Source organism: Petromyzon marinus, unplaced genomic scaffold, assembly GCF_048934315.1.
Source record: "Petromyzon marinus isolate PM22_M1 ecotype Great Lakes invasive population unplaced genomic scaffold, UKy_Petmar_22M1.pri1.0 PM_G_Scaffold_131, whole genome shotgun sequence".
NCBI classification, from domain to species: Eukaryota; Metazoa; Chordata; class Hyperoartia; order Petromyzontiformes; family Petromyzontidae; genus Petromyzon; species Petromyzon marinus.
In genome coordinates this window covers 370409-393544 of record NW_027422686.1, presented here as the reverse complement: position 1 = coordinate 393544, position 23136 = coordinate 370409, and the positions used below count along the sequence as shown (strand labels likewise).

The following is a 23136-nucleotide window of genomic DNA, read 5'->3' as shown; positions in this document are numbered from 1 at the left end:
GCCAGACGGCCCTCTGCTGCGACAGCTCCAGGCTGCGCACGTTGCTGCTCTTCGCGACGAAGCGGCGCTCGCTCGCGGAGAGACGGAGGCTTCAGCCGGTGGGCGGCGAAACCGGCGAGAGCGGACGGGCAGGCAAACGAGTGAACGGCACACCGCGAGGGGGTTCGCGTCGGCCGAAGGGGTTCGTTCGTGGGGCGTAGCAGCCAGCCAGCAGCAGCAGCCGATCTGGGCGAGGGCGAGGAGGACGTGGATTGGGGCACGTTCTCAGCGGTGCGGCGCTGCGTGGAGGAAGTCCTTTGGGAAAAGTTTCCTCCGCGAATCTGGCCGTCGCCCGATGACGCCGGTTGCAATTGCCGGCGAAACGACGTCGCGGTGTGGATTGTAAATGTCGTGGCCTTTGCTCTCCGGCACACAGCGCCCGGTGTGAGACTGTACTGGTGACGAATTGGCACGTTCTGTTTACATACTCTTTGGTTCTATTGGGTAAAGTCACGTAGTAGGTAAAAAATAAAATAACAAAAGTCACGACGTTTCGGCCACAACACAAGCGGCCTTCATCAGGTGAAGGGACGAGACTGTCTGGAGGACAGCCTCGTCATGATTTTTGTTATTTTATTTTTTATACCTACGTGGTGACTTTACCCAATAGAACCAAAGAGTATGGATCCTAGCAGTCACGAAAGCTTTAAATCTACGTTCTGTTTACGTCACAAACCTTACTAATTGGCTGTGTCGGGTGGTGGTGGTGGGTGTAACAACACGCATTTATAGTTTACGCGATCTGGTGATGTTGCCGCGTGCCGTGATGCCGTGCGTGTGACGACGACAATACAGAAGAGGGGCTAAACACGTGGTATGGACACAAACCACGTGATAGGAAGTTCTAGAAGGGTTGCTGTTGATGCTGCTGCACATGACGACGCTGTGTCACGATGCGCTGTGCGATGAAACAGGCGACGCTTTGTGTGTGTGTGTGTGACGCCGACGATCCAGGAAGGGCTACGCACGTGCATTGGGCACATTCTCAGAGGTGACAGCTGGACGAAAGGAAGCTGTGTGCACGCTGAGCTTCTTTCGCACCGCAACACAAGCAATCATCATCAATCATCATCAATCATCATCATGCTTGTGTTGCAGTCGAAACGTCGTGAGAATTGTATTGTTCTATATTTGTATTATTTTATTGTTTCCCTTCTACGTGGTGGTGACTTTACCGAAAGAACCAAGAATATGTATCCCCGCAGTCACGAAAGCTTTAAATCAAAATTTATTTCGCAACCGTTCGCAGCCAAACCACGCAAATCGTAAGTGCGGGTGAAGGACAAGCAAACTAAACACGACAAACAGTTCGAAATAAAATTTTAAAGTTTTTCAAAATTCTCGAAGGGTTTGGGGGATGTTGGGGAAAGAGGCACTGAGAGAAGTCTGCTGCATGAAGAATTGGAAGGCACCAGGCAGGGAGGAAGAAAGTTGATGGATCCGACAAGATATAAGGCGGCCGTGATTTCCCACCGCTGGGCAGAGGACTCAAGAGAGGGTTTGCAGTGCGAGGAGCTGACGCGGCTCATCTCCGCGCACGGACAAACTTACACACACAAAGCCCCGAACTGCACACCACCACCGGTGTGATGTACCAGTAACGAATTGTAAATGTTGTAGTGGGTTTACTCTCCAACACACCACCGGAGTGCAGTACCAGTAACGAATTGTAAATGTTGTAGTGGGTTTACTCTCCAACACACCACCGGTGTGCAGTACCAGTAACGAATTGTAAATGTTGTAGTGGGTTCACTCTCCAACACACCACCACCGGTGTGATGTACCAGTAACGAATTGTAAATGTTGTAGTGGGTTTACTCTCCAACACACCACCCGTGTGCAGTACCAGTAACGAATTGTAAATGTTGTAGTGGGTTTACTCTCCAACACACCACCGGTGTGCAGTACCAGTAATGAATTGTAAATGTTGTAGTGGGTTTACTCTCCAACACACCACCGGTGTGCTGTATCAATAACGAATTTTAAATGTTGTAGTGGGTTTACTCTCCAACACACCACCATAGTGCAGTACTAGTAACGAATTGTAAATGTTGTAGTGGGTTTACTCTCCAACACACCACCCGTGGTGTGATGTACCAGTAACGGATTGTAAATGTTGTAGTGGGTTTACTCTCCAACACACCACCGGAGTGCAGTACCAGTAACGAATTGTAAATGTTGTAGTGGGTTTACTCTCCAACACACCACCGGTGTGCAGTACCAGTAACAAATTGTAAATGTTGTAGTGGGTTTACTCTCCAATACACCACCGGTGTGATGTACCAGTAACGAATTGTAAATGTTGTAGTGGGTTTACTCTCCAACACACCACCGGTGTGCAGTACCAGTAACGAATTGTAAATGTTGTAGTGGGTTTACTCTCCAACACCCACCGGTGTGCAGTACCAGTAATGAATTGTAAATGTTGTAGTGGGTTTACTCTCCAACACACCACCGGTGTGATGTACCAGTAACGAATTGTAAATGTTGTAGTGGGTTTACTCTCCAACACACCACCGGTGTGCAGTACTAGTAACGAATTGTAAATGTTGTAGTGGGTTTACTCTCCAACACACCACCGGTGTGCAGTACCAGTAACGAATTGTACATGTTGTAGTGGGTTTACTCTCCAACACACCACCGGTGTGCAGTACCAATAACGAATTGTAAATGTTGTAGTGGGTTTACTCTCCAACACACCACCGGTGTGCAGTACCAATAACGAATTGTAAATGTTGTAGTGGGTTTACTCTCCAACACACCACCGGTGTGATGTACCAGTAACGAATTGTAAATGTTGTAGTGGGTTTACTCTCCAACACACCACCCGTGTGCAGTACCAATAACGAATTGTAAATGTTGTTGTGGGTTTACTCTCCAACACACCACCGGTGTGATGTACCAGTAACGAATTGTAAATGTTGTAGTGGGTTTACTCTCCAACACACCACCGGAGTGCAGTATCAGTAACGGATTGTAAATGTTGTAGTGGGTTTACTCTCCAACACACCACCGGCGTGCAGTACCAGTAACGAATTGGCACGCTTTGTTTACATGAATAACCCTACTAATTGGCTGTGTCGGGTGGTGGCGGATTTAACGGCACATTTATATTGATGCGATTTAACCTTAAAATCATCATTACGGATAATAATGGTTGCGGACGCCTACTGACTACGTGTTGAACTGGTTTCAGAGTGATATGTAATCGTGTTTTTATTTCTCCTGTCAAGCCACGGACGTGACACGACCTCTCACATCCACGTTGCAAGTATAGCGAATTGACGATCTAAGCCAATGATGTATATAGAGGTCTATTTACACTCACCTAGAGACCTACAGACCTCTACATTCACACAGAGACCCACAGATCGTTGCTATCTACACAACTGCCACCGACCTCCCTGCCCGATAAATAACGTGAAAACGATCATGGCCTCACATCTTGGTCACAAGCAACTCCTCGGTTTGTCTCGGCCCCACCTCCACCACCACCACCACCACCGGCTCCACCACCACCGGCTCCACCACCACCACCACCACCGCCACTCATCCGGCAACGATCGGCCATCCACGAAGCCGCCGCCGCGGCCGCCGCCGGGGGCGAAAACCTCGCCGCGGGAGCGATCGGCATCGTCGGCCGCCGGCCGATGCCGGCGGGCCGCCGCAGGCCGAGGGCCTCGTCCTCGCGGGCCAGCGCCGCGACGACGGCGCTCACCGTCGCCTCGTCCGCCTGCGACGGGGCGCGCGACGGCTCCCGCATGCGGCGCGCGAACAGCGCGCGCCACTTCTGCCGCAGCCGCAGCAGCAGGTTCGCCGCCTGGCGGGGGGGTAGGGGAGCGGAGCGGAGGGCGTGGACGAGGATCAATCGCCCGGCGTTTTTGAGGCAGCAGCGGCGAGGGTTGTGGGCGGTGACTCCTCTACTTAAGGGACGAGTTATAGGCTCCGGGGGTCTGTTCGTAAAAGTCGATTTGTCCGTAAGTGCCAACTGTACCCCTGTCGATTCCTAACGGCGTCGTACGGCACTGCGCGCTGAGCACCGGGAATGGCTTTAAAAGTTGTGTAACCTCCCGTCAGATGTGGGTGCCACTGGGCTCTTCGCGTTCTACAGATGCAGAAGCCACCACCGCCGTCTATTGCACAGCAGTTGAGCTCGCGACTCTCGGTCCGAATAGGCAACTGGACATACGGACCGGGTTTGTTCGTAAGTCGAACATTCGTAAGCAGAGGAGTCCCTTTATGTGTGCATGTTGAACTTCTTTCGCACTGTACGTAGCCAACCTTGCTAATTGGAGGTGAAGGGTGAAGGAAAGGGAAAAAACTCAAAACAAAAAGCAGTTTTAAAGAAAGAAGTTGATTGCGGCGCCAATGTTCTAAAACTCCCCGGCCGCAAGAGTCGAGGGGGAGCCGTACCCCTGGTACGCCACAAGGCAGTAGAGCAAAGTGGACTGATCTCCATCTGTTTCCATCTGTGCGGGGATAGAGCGTTGCCCCCTCGCGCAAGGCGTGGGTTTTCTTCGGGTGCTCCCGTTTCCTCTCACACGTGAATAATAAACACGACTCATCGCCGATTTGCTAAAAAAATATCTTGAAATAAAAACTCAATTACAGGACCCTCCCGAAAAAGAGTCCTACAGCTCCTGGATAAACAAGTAAATTACTATAAGTACATTTGTATTATATTCTTGGTTCTTTCGGTAAAGTCACATAGAAGGGAAACAATAAAATAATAAAAAAATGAAGCAATAAAATTCTCACGACGTTTCAACTGCAACAGAAGCAATCATCATCATGTGTGAAAACCACAGCAATAATTTTTTTTTTAATTTTCTTGCTGTGGTTTTCACACCTGATGATGATTGCTTGTGTTGCAGTCGAAACGTCGTGAGAATTTTGTTTTATATTTTTATTATTTTATTGGTTGCCTTCTACATGGTGACTTTACCGAAAGAACCAAGAATATGAATCCCTGCAGTCACGAAAGCTTTAAATAAAAATTTACATTTGTAGTGATACGTAGATCCTTGTTTCCCCAGGAAAGCCTCGTCCACTCTTCTGCAAACTAAAACTAAACTTTCTATTTCACCGGGTAAGGCCCACTGAGCTAGAGAGATATTTTTCAGAACCTGGCCACAAATAATATCTCAACAAAGCGGCTTATCACGTGGACACTAATAGCGGCCAAATACTCGGCATGCGTGCTCATTCTAAACGCGGAGGGAAAAACCGGAGATCCCAGGGAAAAATCCACACGACCAAGGGGGGAAACACGCAAACTGCAAACATAGAGCAGGCGTCAGGGTCGGGATTGAACCCACGCGCTCCCTTCATACCAGGCGACGTAGTTAACATCTCGTAACCGTGGGGCCCCACAGAGACACACGCACCTTCACACGGAGACCCATAGACTAGCAACAGAGGTCGGTTGTAATTAAGCCGGGATGTAATTACATACAAACAAAACGCGCACCAGGGTAAATGTGATGGGGTGTGTTTGTACGGCCATCGGTAGCCGGGGTCGAAACCATCAAGTCGCCACAGCTGTGCGCACCGCGGTGTAATCGCAGGCGGTCAAAAAAATCGGGTCGTGAAACCCAGGATTCTCAGCCGTCTCGGCGAAGCGCTCCACGCAGCCGGCTCTTAAGAACAACGCGACAGCCTCATCCGACTGTTGGCTTCTTGTCGGGTATTTTGCGTGTTCACAGCCTCACTCATGCTGGGAATGTGCACCGTGAGACAGAGCGACGCACACGTGCACGAGAAAACACGCACGGGCTAATGACATATTCTTAGCTCTTTCGGTAAAGTCACCACGTTGAAGGGAAACAATAAAATAAATATAAGACAATAAAAATTATCACGACGTTTCGACCATAACACAAACGGTCGTCATCAGGTGTGTCGGTTCGCATTAATTTATTTATTTTTAAACGGTGTATTTGTTTATTTATAAAAACACGTCAGCGCCACGCGCAGCGATTTGGCAGTTTATTTAGAAGGACTAGTCCATCTATGTTCAGGGGGGGTACCTCAGTGTTTAGTCCTTGATGAACCAAGTCTTCAATGATTGCGATGGTGTCAGGTAATCGCAATCATTGAAGACTTGGTTCATCAAGGACTAAACAGAGGTACCCCCCTTGAACATAGATGGACTAGTCCTTCTAAATAAACTGCCGAATCGCTGCGCGTGGCGCTGACGTGTTTTTATAAATAAATACACCATTTAAAAATAAATTAATTAATGCAGACCAACACACCTGATGACGACCGTTTGTGTTATGGTCGAAACGTCGTGATAATTTTTATTGTCTTATATTTATTTTATTATTTTATTGTTTCCCTTCAACGTGACTTTACCGAAAGAGCTAAGAATATGAATTACTGCAGTCACGAAAGCTTTAAATCAAAAGGTTAATGACAGTTTCACACGCAGCAGCAGCAGCAGTAGTAGTAATCGTGCTTTCGCGACCAATATTACAGATAAAAGGTTTTTTTTATGGGTTAGATCGCGTAAATATAAATGTGTCGTTAACCCAGCACCACCCGACGAGGCAAATTAGGAAGATGTGTCACGTGTCACGTAAACGTGCCAATCAGTTACACCTTTGGGCCACTTTCTGGCAAAATGTCGTCACAGTAGTCAAATTGTGAATGTTGTGGATTCACTCTCCGACACACCGGTGGGCTGAAGTCGTAACTAATTTGCACGTATTGTTCGACGTGACAAACCTCACTAAAATTGGCTGTCGGGTGGTGGTGGTGGTGGGTTAACGGCGGATTGACATTGAACACAATCTGACCCCAAACAAAAACCATTATTGTGAGGTTCATGACATCATACTAAACTGTTCAGAAAGCAGAGGGAGGGCTTGGGGCAGGAGCGTTGCCACGGTCAAGAAGCGAAGATGAACGGTCAGGAATGATAACGGAGCGGGAGCCAAGGGACGCGGACGTGTCCGAGAGCACGTCCACCGTGCAGACGGAGCGATGAGAGTTTGCGTCCAGCTGCGGAACGGGTTGTTGTTGTTGTTCTTGTTGTTGTTGTTCTTGTTGCACTGCACGATTGAGAGAGGTGGTGGCGGCGGCGGCGGCGGCATGGGGAGGCTTTCATCCAGCAGTGACAAAAGCCAACTCTACACATTCACCATCCAGCAGTGGATACGACCATGGCTGATGACGACGACGACGACGATGGTGGCGGTGGCGGCGTCACTCACCTCGGGGTCCAACTTGAAGTTGATCCACTCGTCTAGATGCAGAACGGCCGTGTTCACCTCCTCCTCAATCTCGTTGTCGCCGCTATCGGGTAGAATCCCCTCCACTGCACACGCACACGCGCAAGTTCACGCAAGACGCGGTCACCGTAGCAGCCGTGACCACTGGCCCGTGACCAATGAGCCGTGACCACCGGCCCGAGACCACCGGCTCATAAACACCGAGCCGTGACCTGCACACGAGCCAAATTCATCGGCATCATCGATGTAAACACTATAAATTTAAAACTCATTTCTTTAGAACTGCTTTTTGTGTTTTAGTTTATTGTTGTTCCTCCGCACCTCCGATTAAGCACGGTTGGCTACGCTAGGTACAGTGTGAAATAAGTTCAACATACCTATACACTACTTTTATTTTAGCCGGTATAAGGCCCACTGAGCTGTGTAGCTCTTTTTCAGATGCAACCTGCGGCAAATGATAGCTCAACAGTGGCTTGACATGTGGACATTTACAGCAGCGAAAAAAAAATTTTGATTTAAAGCTTTCGTGACTGCAGGGATTCATATTCTTGGTTCTTTCGGTAAAGTCACCACGTAGGGGTTCTTTCTGGCTGGTAACATTTCAAAACAACTTGACCCTCGTCTGTAACAACATCAAACAGGATAGCCCTGTCACAAAGATTTGTGTCGAGTATTTGGCCGCTAAACATCGGTGATGAATATTCTGAACCAATCCCCCGGACTCCCGTTGGGTCGACTCAGCCTGAAATGAGCGCCTTGTGCCGTGTGCAAACATCATCGGGGTGCGGTGGTGCCCACACCTCCCCTTCTTGAGCCACGTCAACCACAATCGACGATCGCTGAGAGCACTCTCCACAACAGTTTCTCTTAGAATTTTTGACTTGAAACTTTCGTGACTCGCAGAGATTCATATTCTTGGTTCTTTCGGTAAAGTAACGTAAAAAAAATGTTGATTAAAATTGTTTCTACATCACTATACCTCCTTTGCCAGTACCAAAATGTAATAATAGGGTTTTTCCCCTTTTTTTTGTCAAAAAAGGTTTCAGTTTTGCTGCCAGAAAACAGGGTAAAAACCCTATTATAATATTTTGGTACTGACAAAGGAGGTCTAATGATGTAGATGCTCACCCCGAGCCCTCATTAATTTGATAGTGGCATTGTCTTTGAGCTGAACGCCTTGTGGTGTCATCTGGTCGAGCACCAATTGGGTCGAGGCTCAAAAGAAAGCCGTCCCTTGGTGTGGACCAATCAGTTTCAAGGACAATGCATCATATTATCATAGTAGTTTTTTTGTTTGCATTTCGACTGCAGGTATTGCGGTTAATGCAGTAACATGAATCCTTGTTAAAAGGTTTCAGTTTTTTTTGCCAGAAAAAAAGGGGAAAAACCCTACTATTAAAAAGTTTCTGTAGAACACAGGAGAAATTTGTCTTAGGTGGTATTAGCGAGGAGCGGCAGTGTAGCGGTCAGCAGGCTGCACTGCAAAACCCGGCGACCCGAGTTCGATTCTGGCTCACGGCCACCGGTGACAATTATCTGAACCGCTCCCGGGCCTCCCCTATGTCGACCCTAGGTCGACTCAGCCTCAAAGGAGCACCAGGCGCAGTGTGCAAACATCACCACTGGGGACAGAAAGGTGGCCTCACGTGGCGCTGGCCACCCACCCTGGCGGCCTTCATCGCCGCTTGCTAACAACACTTGCCCCAAAGCTATCTTGAGGTCTACACGGGGTATATCTGCCTTAGTCTGGCGGTGCAAAGTGTTTACGGTGAAGGTGGAGCGGCGGCGGCTGTTGTTGGCAGTGGCGATCGGTGGCGGTGTCTATCGATGGTGGTGGCATTTGGCGGCCGACATCGTTGGTAGCGGCGGCGGAGGCGGTGAGGCGAGGGGGGGCCCCGGCGAACAGAGCCACCGCCACGGGGCTCACGGCCGTGACGCAGCGAGCAATTGGCAGGCGGTGCACTCGCGTCATCTCGCCGAACACGAGCCAGTCGGTGGGAAGCGCCGCCACCCCCTGTGGAACGCCCTCCTGCTGCGAGGGGGGAGGACCGCGCACGATAAGGGAGACACGGGGAGGTGAGAGCGGGCAGGGGGTGTGGGAAAGCAGAGACGGCCGATGTTTAAGACGTCGTGTGTTCGCGAACGGCGACGTCTCATCGGTTACTCCGATACCGTCTCACCCGCCTGTTGACCTTTGTGAAGCAGCATCCCTTGCAAACAATGCTTCCAATTGGCTCTCGTCAACTTTGCGTGCCATTTGACTGAATGATGATACCCCCCCCGCTTACGGTGACTGTTTCAGTTTCATTTTGATTTAAAGCTTTCGCAACTGCAGCGATTCATATTCTTGGTTCTTTCGGTAAAATCACCACCGCGTTAGAAGGGAAACGATAAAATAATAAAAATGTAAAACAATAAAATTCTCACGACGTTTCGACTGCAACACAAGCAATCATCATCAGGTGTGAAAACCACAGCAAGACATTTTATTAAGTGGCGTTTTGTTTTTAACGTTAGCACCACGGAGAGCAATTTGTCAGTTATTCAGATGGACGAGTCCATCTATGTTCGGAAAAGAGGAGGGGGGGAGACGAAAATAATGGATGCGGTCTGAAAGCCACCGTAAGCGTGAACAATCAATTAAATGAGATATTGAGTTTTAATTACGAGTTAATATCTTTCTAATGCATTTTCCTACAGAAGGGAAACGATAAAATAATAAAAATGTAAAACAATAAAATTATCACGACGTTTCGACTGCAACACAAGCAATCATCACAGACACACGCACGCACGCACACGCACACACACGCGCACATACGGACACGTGCACGCACGGTGGTACCTTATTGAAGACGCACTGGTCGGGCACGCAGGAGGAAGGGTGGAGGTGCACCTTACGCTCCAGCCTCGTGGTGAGCGTTTGAGTGGTGCGATCCACGTGGATCACGTTGGGGTAGAGCCCCGCCACCAGCGCCGCCTTTACCGCCGGCCACTTCTCCGAGTTCGTGTTGAGGTCGCGGATGTCGCCCACGCCTCTCGGCCGCACGAAACCTGGCGCACGATTATTATTATTATTGTTGTTGTTGTTGTTAGTGGTGTGACTGTCAGTGACACTGGTTTACACAGGAAAGATAACCGTGTTTTAAAACGTAACTGTAAAATAATTTACATTTTACCAGTTGAGGCCCCACTGAACCACGTAGCTATTTTTCAGAGGCAACCTGGACACAAATGATAGCGCAACAGTGGCTAATCATCACGCGGAGATTTAAAGCAGTAGCAAAAATACTCTAAACGTGTGCCATTTCATGGGACATCCTTTGGCAGTACTAAAATATGAGAAGAGGTTTTTTTAATCATGTCACTGCATTAACCACAATGCTTGTGGTCAGAATGCAAACATTGGTGTGGACCAATCGGTTTCTAGGACAATGCATATATTCTTCGACCACATCAATTCCATACACCCAGCCATCAGATTTACCATGGAGGTCGAAAAAGATGGCAAGCTACCTTTTTTGGATGTCTTAATTAAAAGGAGACATGATGGTTCAATGAGCCACTCTGTCTACAGGAAAGCTACCCATACAGATGCTTACTAGAAACCGGATTCCCACCACCATCCATCCCAGAAGAATTCTCTCATCAAGACTCTGTACCATAGAGCCCAATGCATATCCGACCAGGAACACATTACCAGTGAACTCAAGCACGTACACCAGGCTCTCAGGGCTAATGGTTACTCTGACTACACAATCCGCAAAGCCATTACTCCAGTCATGAAGAAGGATCCTCTTGTGGAGCCACTCAAAACCATCACCTAACCCTACATTGCAGGGGTCACTAAAAAGATCTCCAAAATCCTGAATAAACACAAGATCCAGGTCCGATTCAAGACAGTACATAAAATCCGTGATTTAGTTCCATCTGTAAAAGATGCTGTTCCAGACATACAGTACCCGGGCGTTTACAAACTAAAGTGCCTCTGTGGTAGTAGCTACATTGGAGAAACCAAACGACATATCTCGGACCGCATCCGCGAACATAAAGCAGACTTGAAACACGGTAGGACGAACTCCTCTGCCGTGGCAGATCACTGTTATAATTCAGTGGGCTCACATGACATTGACTTCTCCAAGACGGAGGTTCTTTGCAAACCAACCGGCTACCATGAGAGATTCGTTCATGAGGCCATTCACATATACAAGCACAGAGACAATTTCAACCGAGAAGATGGATTCTGGCTTAGTAACCATTGGAAAGATGTTTTAAATCATTTCTGTTCTTAATTAATTTATTTTACAATGACCTTCAGACCGCAGCTCTTTCGCCAGCATTGACTCTTAATACCTCTCACACCACGGTTAATGGTATGGTTTACAACATGGAGTATAATAGCGCCTCGCAGCTGTCTCTCTCTCCCTCCTCTGTTCCGACTATGGATGAACTCGTACATCTGAACGGGGCCCGTAGCTATTCGTGTTGCTAAAGTTGAGGGTAAGAATCCACCCATTTTTTCGCCATATAGCATTGTGATATATAACGACTTATTGTTGGTAGCTTAGCTGATTGGAGAATATAGAGTTTATTGATAACATTAAGGTAATTTATATTTTAGTTTTTTATTGGTTCACTATATAGTACTGTGAATAGCTCAGATGTGTAGGCCTTGACTTCAACATAGTCATTTCTGTGACCAGTCACTAGCTAATTACTCAGTTATTTCAATGCTAAATTCGCCTAGTTATTTCAATGCTAAATTCTCCTGTTTGATTTGTACTAAGTGCCTCGGTGAATGTGTATGCTCTGACTTTAACGTAGCTATTTCTGTGACCAGTTACAAGCTAATCACTCAGCTATTTCAATGCTAAATTATATGCTAATTCCTTTGTCAAGGGGTGCCTCTGCGGATATGTATGCTTTAACTTAGCTATTTCAATGCTAAATTCTATGCTAATTCCTTTGTCAAGGGGTGCCTCTGCGGATGTGTATGCTTTAACTTTTAACATAGCTATTTCTGTGACCAGTCACAAGCTAATCACTCAGCCTTTTCAATGCTAAATTATATGCTAATTCCTTTGTCAAGGCGCTTTGTTTCCTCTCACACAGCTTAAAGGTCGTGATCTGAACGTGGCTCTTTCACTCCAGCGCTGTCCTACCAGACAGTCTCGTCCGTTCACCTGATGAAGGCCGCTTGTGTTGTGGCCGAAACGTCGTGAGAATATTATTGTGTTATTTTATTTTATCAATTTATTATTTTATTCTCATTCTACGTGACTTCACCGAAAGAACCAAAGAAGATGAATCATTGCAGTCACGAAAGCTTTAAATCGAAATTTAATGCATATATTATCAGAGTGTGTTTTTTGTTTGCGTTTTGACTGCAGGTATTGTGGTCAACGCAACCATGACTCCTTGTCTTAAAAAAGGTGTCAGTTTTGTTGCCAGATAAAAGGGTAAAAAAACAATGATCAACCATAAGACAATTTAGATTAAAGTTATCAGGCCAACTCCGCACTTTTGCGAGAAACATGGCTTCACCAATGATCTTAACACCTGTTGTTGTTGCCAGAAAAAATGGGAAAACAAATTCTGACACGTGTGACATTGATTCTCAATGTGGAGGGAGGACCCGGAGAAAAATCCACGTGACCACGGAGAGAGAGACACGCAAACTCCAAATATACAGCAGCAGCAGGCGTCAGGGTCGGGATCGAACCCACGACCTCCTGTGTACCAAGCGAGGTCGTTAACATTTTCCCACCATGGCACAGAAGGGTCCTGCCTAGTTTTTGTGGTAGAGGTGCGATGATGTTGCCGCTCCGTGTGTGTGATCCCAATTGAGTAATTTATAGATAATTGTTTTACAGCATTGGGATGTTTGACCAATATCAGTTACATTTTATGCTAATATTTATTTACTTACTATCAATGGCAGAGCCAGGCTTTTCAGGAAGGTGGGGGCAACCCCTCCAGCAATTAAAAATTGTCCCTTGCTCTTTATTCGACGCGTGTGCGGTGATCGAGGGGTGAATTTGAACCCCGTTTTGTGATCAGCATCGCGCTCGCTGAAGGTGTTGATGCCTTCAGCGAAGTCGTGTCCTGTATATACGCAACTGCGCACAATTCTGTGAGTCGCTTATAACCGCTTTGCCGTTACTTATTGCCAATTGTGGACTCAGACTATTAACCTATCATCTCATAGAGTCCCTGGCACGTAGTAATAATATGGGGGTTGCAAAATGCCGATTTATTACCAATAAACCCCAATGATCCGATCGAAATTAGGGATTTCGATCGGATCATTGGCTGGGCACGTGCCACCCCCCCCCCCCCTACTGGCTCCGCCAGTGCTTACTATGGGATGAAATCAGAGAAACCAGAGGAAACTGTACAAACAAATAAACTGCACACAGAAAGTCGCCAAAATCAGAAATCGAACCCAGACCCTGTTTGCTGTGATGCACAAGTGTTGACACTGCAGTGTGTGTAAGGCTGCCAACCTGCCGGGAGAGTTAGTGCAGAATTCTCAACAATAAGAAGAGACGGACCACAATATATATTCCGAGTTTTTTTTTTCCCTTAAATCAATCCTCAATATCATTCCCATCGTGCCACAAGCATCGTGACGTGAGATGCGTCATCCTTTCAGAGGTCTCTCAACCATCCGTGATGGAGAGCGACCAACGGAGGCGGATATCGTAGAGCTACTACAGAGCTCCCGTTCAAGTGACCTCCAGTTGACACGTCGCTCTGTTGTATGAGACTAATATCAGTTGCATGACGGTCAAACTGAAAAATGTTAAATTCTCAGAGCTGGAATCTTAGCCAAATTAAGTGAAGAAGCAAATTTAATAGGATTTATTTTGTGTGCGGTCATTTGGTGACCTGGCCGAGACCGTAAACTTGCTACACTTAAGAAGCCGGTTTAATCATAACTCAGTGTCTGTGAGGCTAGGGATCTCTTTGTAATGTCTATGGGTCTCTGTAAATCTATGGGTCTCGATGCGAGTCATGAGTAGCCGGGATGAGACCTTCAGCTACCTTACACTTGAGCACCCGGCATTGTTACAGCTCAGTCCCTGTGACACTATGGATCTCAATCTAATGTCTGCAGGGTCTCCGTACATTTATGGGTCTCTATGTGAGTCTATTGGTCTCTGTGTGAGTCTGTGGGTCTCTGTGTGAGTCTATGGGTCACTATGTGAGTCTATGTGTCTCTATGTGAGTCTATGGGTCTCTATGTGAGTCTATGGGTCTCTATCTGAGTCTATGGGTCTCTATGTGAGTCTATGGGTCTCTATGTGAGTCTATGGGTCTCTATGTGAGTATTTGAGTCTCTATGTGAGTCTATGGGTCTTTATGTGAGTCTATGTGTCACTGTGTGAGTCTATGGGTCCCTATGTGAGACTATGGGTCTCTATGTGAGTCTATGGGTCTCTATGTGAGTATTTGAGTCTCTATGTGAGTCTATGGGTCTCTATGTGAGTCTATGGGTCTCTATGTGAGTCTATGGGTCTCTATGTGAGTCTATGGGTCTCTATGTGAGTATTTGAGTCTCTATGTGAGTCTATGGGTCTCTATGTGAGTCTATGGGTCTCTATGTGAGTATATGGGTCTCTATGTGAGTCTATGGGTCTCAATGTGAGTCCATGGGTCTCTATGTGAGTCTATGGGTCTCTATGTGAGTCTATGGGTCTCTATGTGAGTCTATGGGTCTCTATGTGAGTCTATGGGTCCCTATGTGATTCTATGGGTCTCTATGTGAGTCTATGGGTCTCTATGTGAGTCTATGGGTCTCTATGTGAGTATTTGAGTCTCTATGTGAGTCTATGGGTCTCTATGTGAGTCTATGGGTTTCAATGTGAGTCTATGGGTCTCTATGTGAGTCTATGGGTCCCTATGTGAGTCTATGGGTGTCTATGTGAGTCTATGGGTCTCTATGTGAGTCTATGGGTCTCTATGTGAGTCTATGGGTCTCTATGTGAGTCTATGGGTCTCTATGTGAGTCTATGGGTCTCAATGTGAGTCTATGGGTCTCTTTGTGAATCTATGGGTCCCTATGTGAGTCTATGGGTCTCTATGTGAGTCTATGGGTCTCTATGTGAGTCTATGGGTCCCTATGTGAGTCTATGGGTCTCTATGTGAGTCTATAGGTCCCTGTGTGAGTTTATGGGTCTCAATGTGAGTCTATGGGTCCCTGTGTGAGTTTATGGGTCCCTATGTGAGTCTATGGGTCTCTATGTGAGTCTATGGGTCTCTGTGTGAGTCTATGGGTCTCTATGTGAGTCTATGGGTCTCTATGTGAGTCTATGGGTCTCTATGTGAGTCTATGGGCCTCTATGTGAGTCTATGGGCCTCTTTGTTAGTCTATGGGTCTCTATGTGAGACTATGGGTCTCTATGTGAGTCTATGTGTCTCTATGTGAGTCTATGGGTCTCTATGTGAGTCTATGGGTCTCTATGTGAGTATTTGAGTCTCTATGTGAGTCTATGGGTCTCTATGTGAGTCTATGGGGCTCTATGTGAGTAGTTGAGTCTCTATGTGAGTCTATGGGTCTTTATGTGAGTATTTGAGTCTCTATGTGAGTCTATGGGTCTTTATGTGAGTCTATGGGTCTCTATGTGAGTCTATGGGTCTCAATGTGAGTCTATGGGTCTCTATGTGAGTCTATGGGTCTCTACGCTAGTCATTAGTAGCCGGGCTCAGACCAAGAAGTCGCTACACTTGAGAACCCAGTTTCATCGCAGACGGGAAGCCGAAACCTGGTACCCCAGGATCACAGCGGCCGCCGGCTGGACGCCCTCCGAAACTTTCCGAGCCGACCCGGCCGCTCGCCCTACCGGACGCGCGCAGATGACCCAACAGCTGCGTCCTCTTGCCGACGATCATCTCCATGGTGCCCCGGCTCAGGAAGCTTCGCTCGCAGAAGGAGCGCTCCGAGCCTCCGGCGCACGCCTTCTGCCACGCCTGGCAGGACGGAGACGCAGACAGCGCAACGGAAATAAACTTTTTAAAGAGGCGGCGGTGACGTGGCCCGGCAGGAGATGCAGCAGAGGTTCACGGTTCGAATCTGGCGGGCCGGCCCTGGTTTTTTTGGTTGCGGGATGTTAACTACCTCGCCTGGTATACGGGATGTCGTGAGTTTTATCCTGACCCCTGATGCCCGCTGCACACGTGGAGTTTGCATATTCTCCCCGTGGTCGCGTGGATGTTTCTCCGTTTTTTGTTCTCTCTCCGCATTCAGAAACGTGCGTTTCAGAAGTATTTGGCTGCGTTAAATTTCCACGCAATAAGCCACTTCATTGGGCTATCGTCTGTCGGCCAGGTCGCTTCTGAAAAAGAGCCACGTAGCTCGATGGCCCTCGCTTGATAAAATAATAAAAAAAATTGACTGCCTTAGAGTGTTCTTCTTTGGTTCTTTCGGTAAAGTCACGTAGAATGAGAATAAAACAATACATTGATTAAAAAAATAACAGGTCCCTGCAGGGTGGGCTGGTAGGACAAGTCTCTGCGCTGTCTATTGCTGATTTTACACCCAACAGCACGAGATTTCACTTCGTTAAAGTATTGAAAGGGGACGGACGGACGGACACATTAATCTATTGCAGGCTGGTACACTCAGTTTACAACTTCGTTCCTACCAGTATAACACAATAATATTCTCACGACGTTTCGGCCATAACACAAGTGGCCACAACACAAGTGGCCGAAACATCGTGAGAATTTTATTGTTATTTTATTTTATCAATTTATTATTTTATTCTCATTCTACGTGGTGACTTTACCGAAAGAACCAAAGAAGATGAATCCTTGCAGTCACGAAAGCTTTAAATAGAAATGCCTTAGAGTGGATGTTACAGATCCTTAAATGCGTCACGCTCCAAAACGTGCCATTTTCAAAATATTACACCACCGCTTGGATCGCACTTTCAGGAGCAAAAAAATCGATGCCCGCTGTAGACGGACGAATTTCCCGCGTGCAGGCCCAGGTGCTGAGCCACCTCGTGGTGCCGCACAGGGGGTGCCCCTTCGTAGCGCGTCCAGGGTGAGGTGTGATGATGCGTGTCGCCTATCGGTTTCAGTTTCATTTATTTGGTGCAGGCAGGCGAGCCCTGTGAGCCGTTCGGCTCTTGAATCGTGGTGCCACGGCAACAAAGCAACAAAACGCGAACGAGAAAAACATCTTAAAGTGACTGCTACGTGTGACTCTGTGACTTTGTGCAAAAACAGAAAATCCAGGAAAAAAACAGCAAAATATTCCAGAAAAAGCACCGTGTAAACCACCAACGCTGTGTGCAAAAATCCCAGTGGGATGCAAGTCAAACAACAACAACAACCACAAGACAACTTAGATTTAAGGCCATCAGTCGAACTCCGTACTACAACAAACAAACATGGCCAAAACCAAAAAACGCAGTGGGCTTCGACGACAAATTATATCCAGAAAAATGTATATTTTTTTGGGTTAGATCACGCAAATATAAATGTGTCGTTAAACCCGCCACCGCCCGACACGGCCAATAAGTAAGGTTTGTTTGTGCTTGAATTTTAAATGTGGTGGGTTTACTCTCCCAACACACCGGTGTGCTGAAGACGAAACTCATTCTGTTGATGTGACAAACCTCACAAATTGGCTGCGTCGGGTGGTGGCGATAACCGACAACAAAAAACCTTTATTATGGATGTCGCTTATCACGTGGAAAGCGCTCTCCGAAATGCCACAGTGTAACGGAGTGGCGCTCGATGAAATGCAAATCTCACAGACCGACCGACATGCCAAACACACCCCTCCCTCCCTCCCACCCACCCACGTGACAACTGCAACCTGCGTCAGTCACCCCACCTGGAATGCCCGGAGCAGGGCCATGTGATCGCTGAACGTGAAGGCGGCGAGATTCCTGCGCGAGAAGGCGGCGGCAGCGCGTCTGTGCGCCGGCTGGCCGGGCGGCGCGAAGGGGTCGCGGCAGGCGAGCGAGCAGGCGATGGTGAGCACCGGGTCGAGGCACTTGAGCACGACGCCGTGCAGCACCATCTTGCTCAGGTGAGGCTCCGCGGGCAGGTCCAGCAGGCGATGACCCAGCTCCGTCAGGTCCTCCCGGTCGTCCATCGCGTCGATCGCCTGCGAGCACGAACACGCTCGCGCGTTCCTGGGTTGATGCCTTCGCGTCGTCGTCAGCCACGGCGCTTTGGGGGTCTGGCCCCCGTGACGCTTCACGCGGCCTTAGAGAGCACGCGGACCGGCGCGAGCGCCGCGGTGATGTCGCCGCCGCTCGGCGGCGAACGGCGGTCATCGTCGAGTTTTGATTCCCGCTCGAGGCCAACGCCGCCGACAATTATCTGAACCGATCCTAAAATGGCCTGCCTTTAATGAGTACCACCAGGTGCGGTGTGTGTAAACATTACCACTCGGGGAGACAGAGATGATGGCCGGCTGCGGTGCTGGCAACCCACCCACCCCCGGTGCGTGCGGCGCCGGCCTTCGTGCACGCTTGCTACCGGCACCTTGCCCCCGAAACGTCTGACAAGGCTACGTGGGGGATATTTGTCTCTGTGCCGTGAGCTCGCTTTGCGTTACGAACCCAGCGACCCGGGGTTTTTGTTTTTCTCCTTCGTACGTATATTGTTGCGACTCAATTGGTTTTTGGGTCAGGCCACGTGAATTTCCACGCACGCACACACACACGCACACACACACGCGCGCACACACACACACACGCACACACACACGCGCACACACACGCACACACACATGCGCGCACACACACACGCACACACACACGCACACACGCACGCGCACACACGCGCACGCACACGCACGCACACCACCGCACCGCACCTTGAGGATCTGCAGGGCGTTGCGGACGATGAGATTGGGCGGGGGATCCGGAGCCTTGGCCAGGAACTCGGCGACCGGCATGCAGGCCGGCGCCAGCAGCTTGGTGTGCAGGCACAGTTCCTGCAGCGGCAGCGGCAGCGGCAGCGGCAGAGGTGGTGCAGGTGATCCCCCCCCCCCAAAATAAATATCACCGTGATGGCACCCCCCCTCCCGTTGATCCTCTTTTTCTATTCTTTAAAAGCGTTGTAATAATAATAACAACAACAACAACAGTATCCTATGACGCTACACATTAGTTATTTATGAGGACCGAATCGCTTATTACAGCCACTACCAAGAAAATGAAAACCCGATTACCAAGAAAAAAAATCTCAAATGAATAAACGAATTAATGATTCTCGATTTGAGGCTTTCGTGACTGCAGGAATCCACAGTGTTTGGTTTTTTTGGTAAAACATCACGATGTTTCGATCGCAACACAGCAAGCGAAAAAAAACAATCCAGCAGTGGAACAGCTGAACCAGCGAGAGAGCTGTCACAGCAACAAGAGGCCAGGACCCTGGACCAGCCTTCCAGCCCTTTTGAGGGCTAAGGCTCGCCATACCCGGCGGTCAGGACCCACCGGGGCCAGCGGTGGGTCAGATAGCCTCCCCTAGGTCCAAGCCGGAGGACTCTAGGCTAGGATAGCGGTAGACGTGTGAGTCCCACCAAGTCCGGAGGCTGTACCTCCTTAGGTATCAAGGAGGTTAGCGGTAGACGTGCAAGTCCCGCCAAGCTAGGAGGTTAGCGGTAGACGTGCGAGTCCCGCCAAGCTAGGAGGCTGTACCTCCCTAGGGTATCGGGTGAGGGGACAGAATATCCCTCTGTGTGTGTTAAGGATTGTGTAAGGAACAGTTACAATAAACAGAGTGTGCCTCCTGAGAAGTTTACTCGTCTTTACAACACTACATATTTGCGGTCTACACCACGGAGCCGCCGTTGACCCTGGCTATTGACCGAGCAACGCAACAGGTTCCTACCAGCTCCCTCCGCAGGAGAATGTTTTATATTCTGGAAAAATCTATTCCGGCAAAATTGCCCGATGATGCGGGGACGTAATTGCCGGCAAAACGTTGTACTGCTGAAATCGTAATTGTTGCGGATTCACTCTCCAACACTGCCGGTGGTGCCGAAGTAGTAAACTGATTGGCGCGTTTTGTTGACGTGACAAAACCTTGCTGGCTGGAGGGGTTGTACGACAACGCGTCGCTGTTGTGCTCACGTGTCGACCTGAACCATTCATGATGGATCATCACCCACCGTACACAACGCAAGCCGTTTCCTACACTCACGTCACACGCGTCACAAGACGTGGCGCATTCCGGGGCACTCTTGGTCAGGGGCTATGATGCTGCTGATGACGATGATGAAGTTGGCGACGATGAAGTTGGCGATGATGATAAATATTGGCGATGATGAAGATGGCGATGATTATAAATATTGGCGATGATGAAGATGGCGATGATGATAAATATTGGCGATTATGAAGATGGCGATGATGATAAATATTGGCGATGATGAAGATGGCGATGATGATAATAAATATTGGCGATGATGAAGATGGCGATGATGATAAATATTGGCGATGATGATAAATATTGGCGATGATGATAAATATTGGCGATGATGATAAATATTGGCGATGATGAAGATGGCGATGATAAATATTGGCGATGATGAAGATGGCGATGATAAATATTGGCGATGATGAAGATGGCGATGATGATAAATATTGGCGATGATGAAGATGGCGATGATGATAATAAATATTGACGATGATGAATATTGACGATGATGAACGTCTATCCCTGGGATACTGAAGAGAGGCACAGTGAGCCAGAGCGTCACACCGCTGACGGTGTCCACCGGCCGTGGCTTCGTGAGGATCGTCGAAAAATCTCTTCAGAACGGGGGCCAACGTCAGCCTGAAGGCCCTCGACGGCACGCGACGGCGCCCCCCTCACCCCCCCTCCCCGGGGGTGTTCGCTGTGAGCGCTGCGAGCGCTTCGTATTCATCAGTTGCGCCGGGCGAGTATTTGTTGGTGGTCTGCGACTCGCCGCGCCGTCTGGAACGCGCTCTTACCCTCGCGCGCCTTCTGGCTGCCCGTTGGCCCGCGTCGTCCGTACCTGCAGCGGCTCTCGAAGCAGCTCGGGGGCCTGGAACTCCGGCATGTTCCGGAAGCGCACCTTGCTGAACAGGTGGAAGCAGATGCCGGGGCGACACCTCCCAGCCCTGCCCCGACACAAAAAACGCAAAGAAGACGAGAGAGAGAGAGAGAATTCCCCCCGCGTGTGTGTTTATATCCCAGGCACTCGTTGTCGTTTCTTCCACAAATCGCGCCGTGGACGCGTCCCACGGGACCGGTGCCTCCGTCTCTGTCGACGCCGCCGTGTCCCACCGCTCGCGAGCGCAGCAGGTCACGCCAACACGAAGATTCCCCAACTGAGTCGCAAAGCACGGCGATGAAAAACCCCAGGTCGCTCGGTTCGTGGCGTGTCGTGTCCTCGTGACAGAAATGTAAACATCCTGCCCCCCCCCGTACGGCCTTTTACAGACCGCGGGAACAAGCGCCGCTAGCGGGCACCTACGAAGGGCCCGGCATTGCGGCTCAGGGGGAGGCGGGTGGCCGACGCCACGCCCGGCGCAGGAACGGTTTAGATGACCGTCGCCGCGGTTGACCGCGAGCGGGAATCGAACCAGGGTGGCCGGGTTCGTAGCGCAGCGTAGTGCTAAACCCCGACACTACGATGCATTCACTCACTCACTCACCCACTCACCTCACTAACAACGCTCACCCACTTTGCTTCTCCCCTTGCACTTTTTCGCTACAGAATTCACGCTCCCATCATCTCTTTTGCCCCGACGCGCTTACAGCCGGGGAACTATGCAAACGGTCGTGTTGGGAGCTACCGACAGCCCACTCGGTGACGAGTCACCTTGTACCAGATGAGATGACGTCGAGAGACGATGCATTTATGTACGTGTGTATAGTTGACATTCTCTCGCTAATCGGAGGTGCCAACAGTGTTGATGCACGCCCGTGAAAACCCATACCTGCCGCTCCTCTGGAGGCTGCTGGCCTGGGAAATCCAGACCGTCTTGAGCATGGTGGCCGAGGCGAGCGCGTCGTACGATTTCTGCAGGGCAGGACGGACGCACGGTCACCCAACCAGCGGCAAAACATTACCACCCCCGCTTATCTCTCCGAAAATTATAGCCATCATTTATTATTTTGCTTGTTCACCCGGGGGGGAATCGCCACCCAGTCTCAAAAAACTCTTTGTCTCAGGAGGGTCCTGCTAAGTATTCGCAATAGGGGGGGGTGGGGGGGGGGGTGGGACGATATTGCTACCCCAATTTGAGTAGTTTAACACGTGGGCTTTCGCGACCAATATTATTTCCTTGTTATATCGGAAAAAATCAGACTTCCTACCAGACAGTCTCGTCCCCTTCACCTGATGAAGGCCGCTTGTGTTGTGGCCGAAACGTCGTGTTAGAATATTATTATTGTGTTATTTTATTTTATCAATTTATTATTTTATTCTCATTCTACGTGGTGGTGACTTTACCGAAAGAACCAAAGAAGATGAATCATTGCAGTCACGAAAGCTTTAAATCGAAATTTAAATCCAAAAAACCTTATTATGAACCCAATTGAGTAATAATCTGCACTGGCTGGGAGGAGGAGGAGGGGGGGGGTGATATTAAAAAAATGGCCGGTGAAGCCGGTACACAATGGCCTACTCATCTCGAATGACGTCACGGGGTCTTTAACATTCCACCGAAGCAGACGCACGCGCAGTGGAAACGTATCGGATCGTTAAAACATTCGCGGCGATAGCCAGGGTGGCGCCTGCCAGATTCGAACCGTGAACCTCTTGCTGCTAGCGGCGAATGGGCTAGCCGGCGCACGGCAGCGTGACCGCCCCCCAAGTGAAAAAAAATTGTCTTCCACGAAACCGGTCCCTGGTGCCAAAAAT

The 23136-nt window shown here is 49.0% G+C and overlaps 1 protein-coding gene across 1 annotated transcript in view; it reads right to left on the bottom strand.

The window, feature by feature from the left end:
* Positions 1-1249: 1249 nt before the first annotated feature.
* LOC116937281 (3'-5' RNA helicase YTHDC2-like) overlaps positions 1250-23136 on the bottom strand; it is a 55910-nt gene continuing 34023 nt past the window's right edge. Inside the window, exons 16-24 of the mRNA XM_076059819.1 lie at positions 22211-22293; positions 21283-21388; positions 19117-19236; positions 18124-18399; positions 16121-16247; positions 10120-10328; positions 9042-9306; positions 7257-7360; positions 1250-3859 (exon numbers count right to left, since the gene is read on the bottom strand). Of these exons, the coding sequence (XP_075915934.1) occupies positions 3470-3859; positions 7257-7360; positions 9042-9306; positions 10120-10328; positions 16121-16247; positions 18124-18399; positions 19117-19236; positions 21283-21388; positions 22211-22293 (1680 nt within the window). The 3' untranslated portion in view covers positions 1250-3469. The remainder of the gene's footprint in view (positions 3860-7256; positions 7361-9041; positions 9307-10119; positions 10329-16120; positions 16248-18123; positions 18400-19116; positions 19237-21282; positions 21389-22210; positions 22294-23136) is intronic.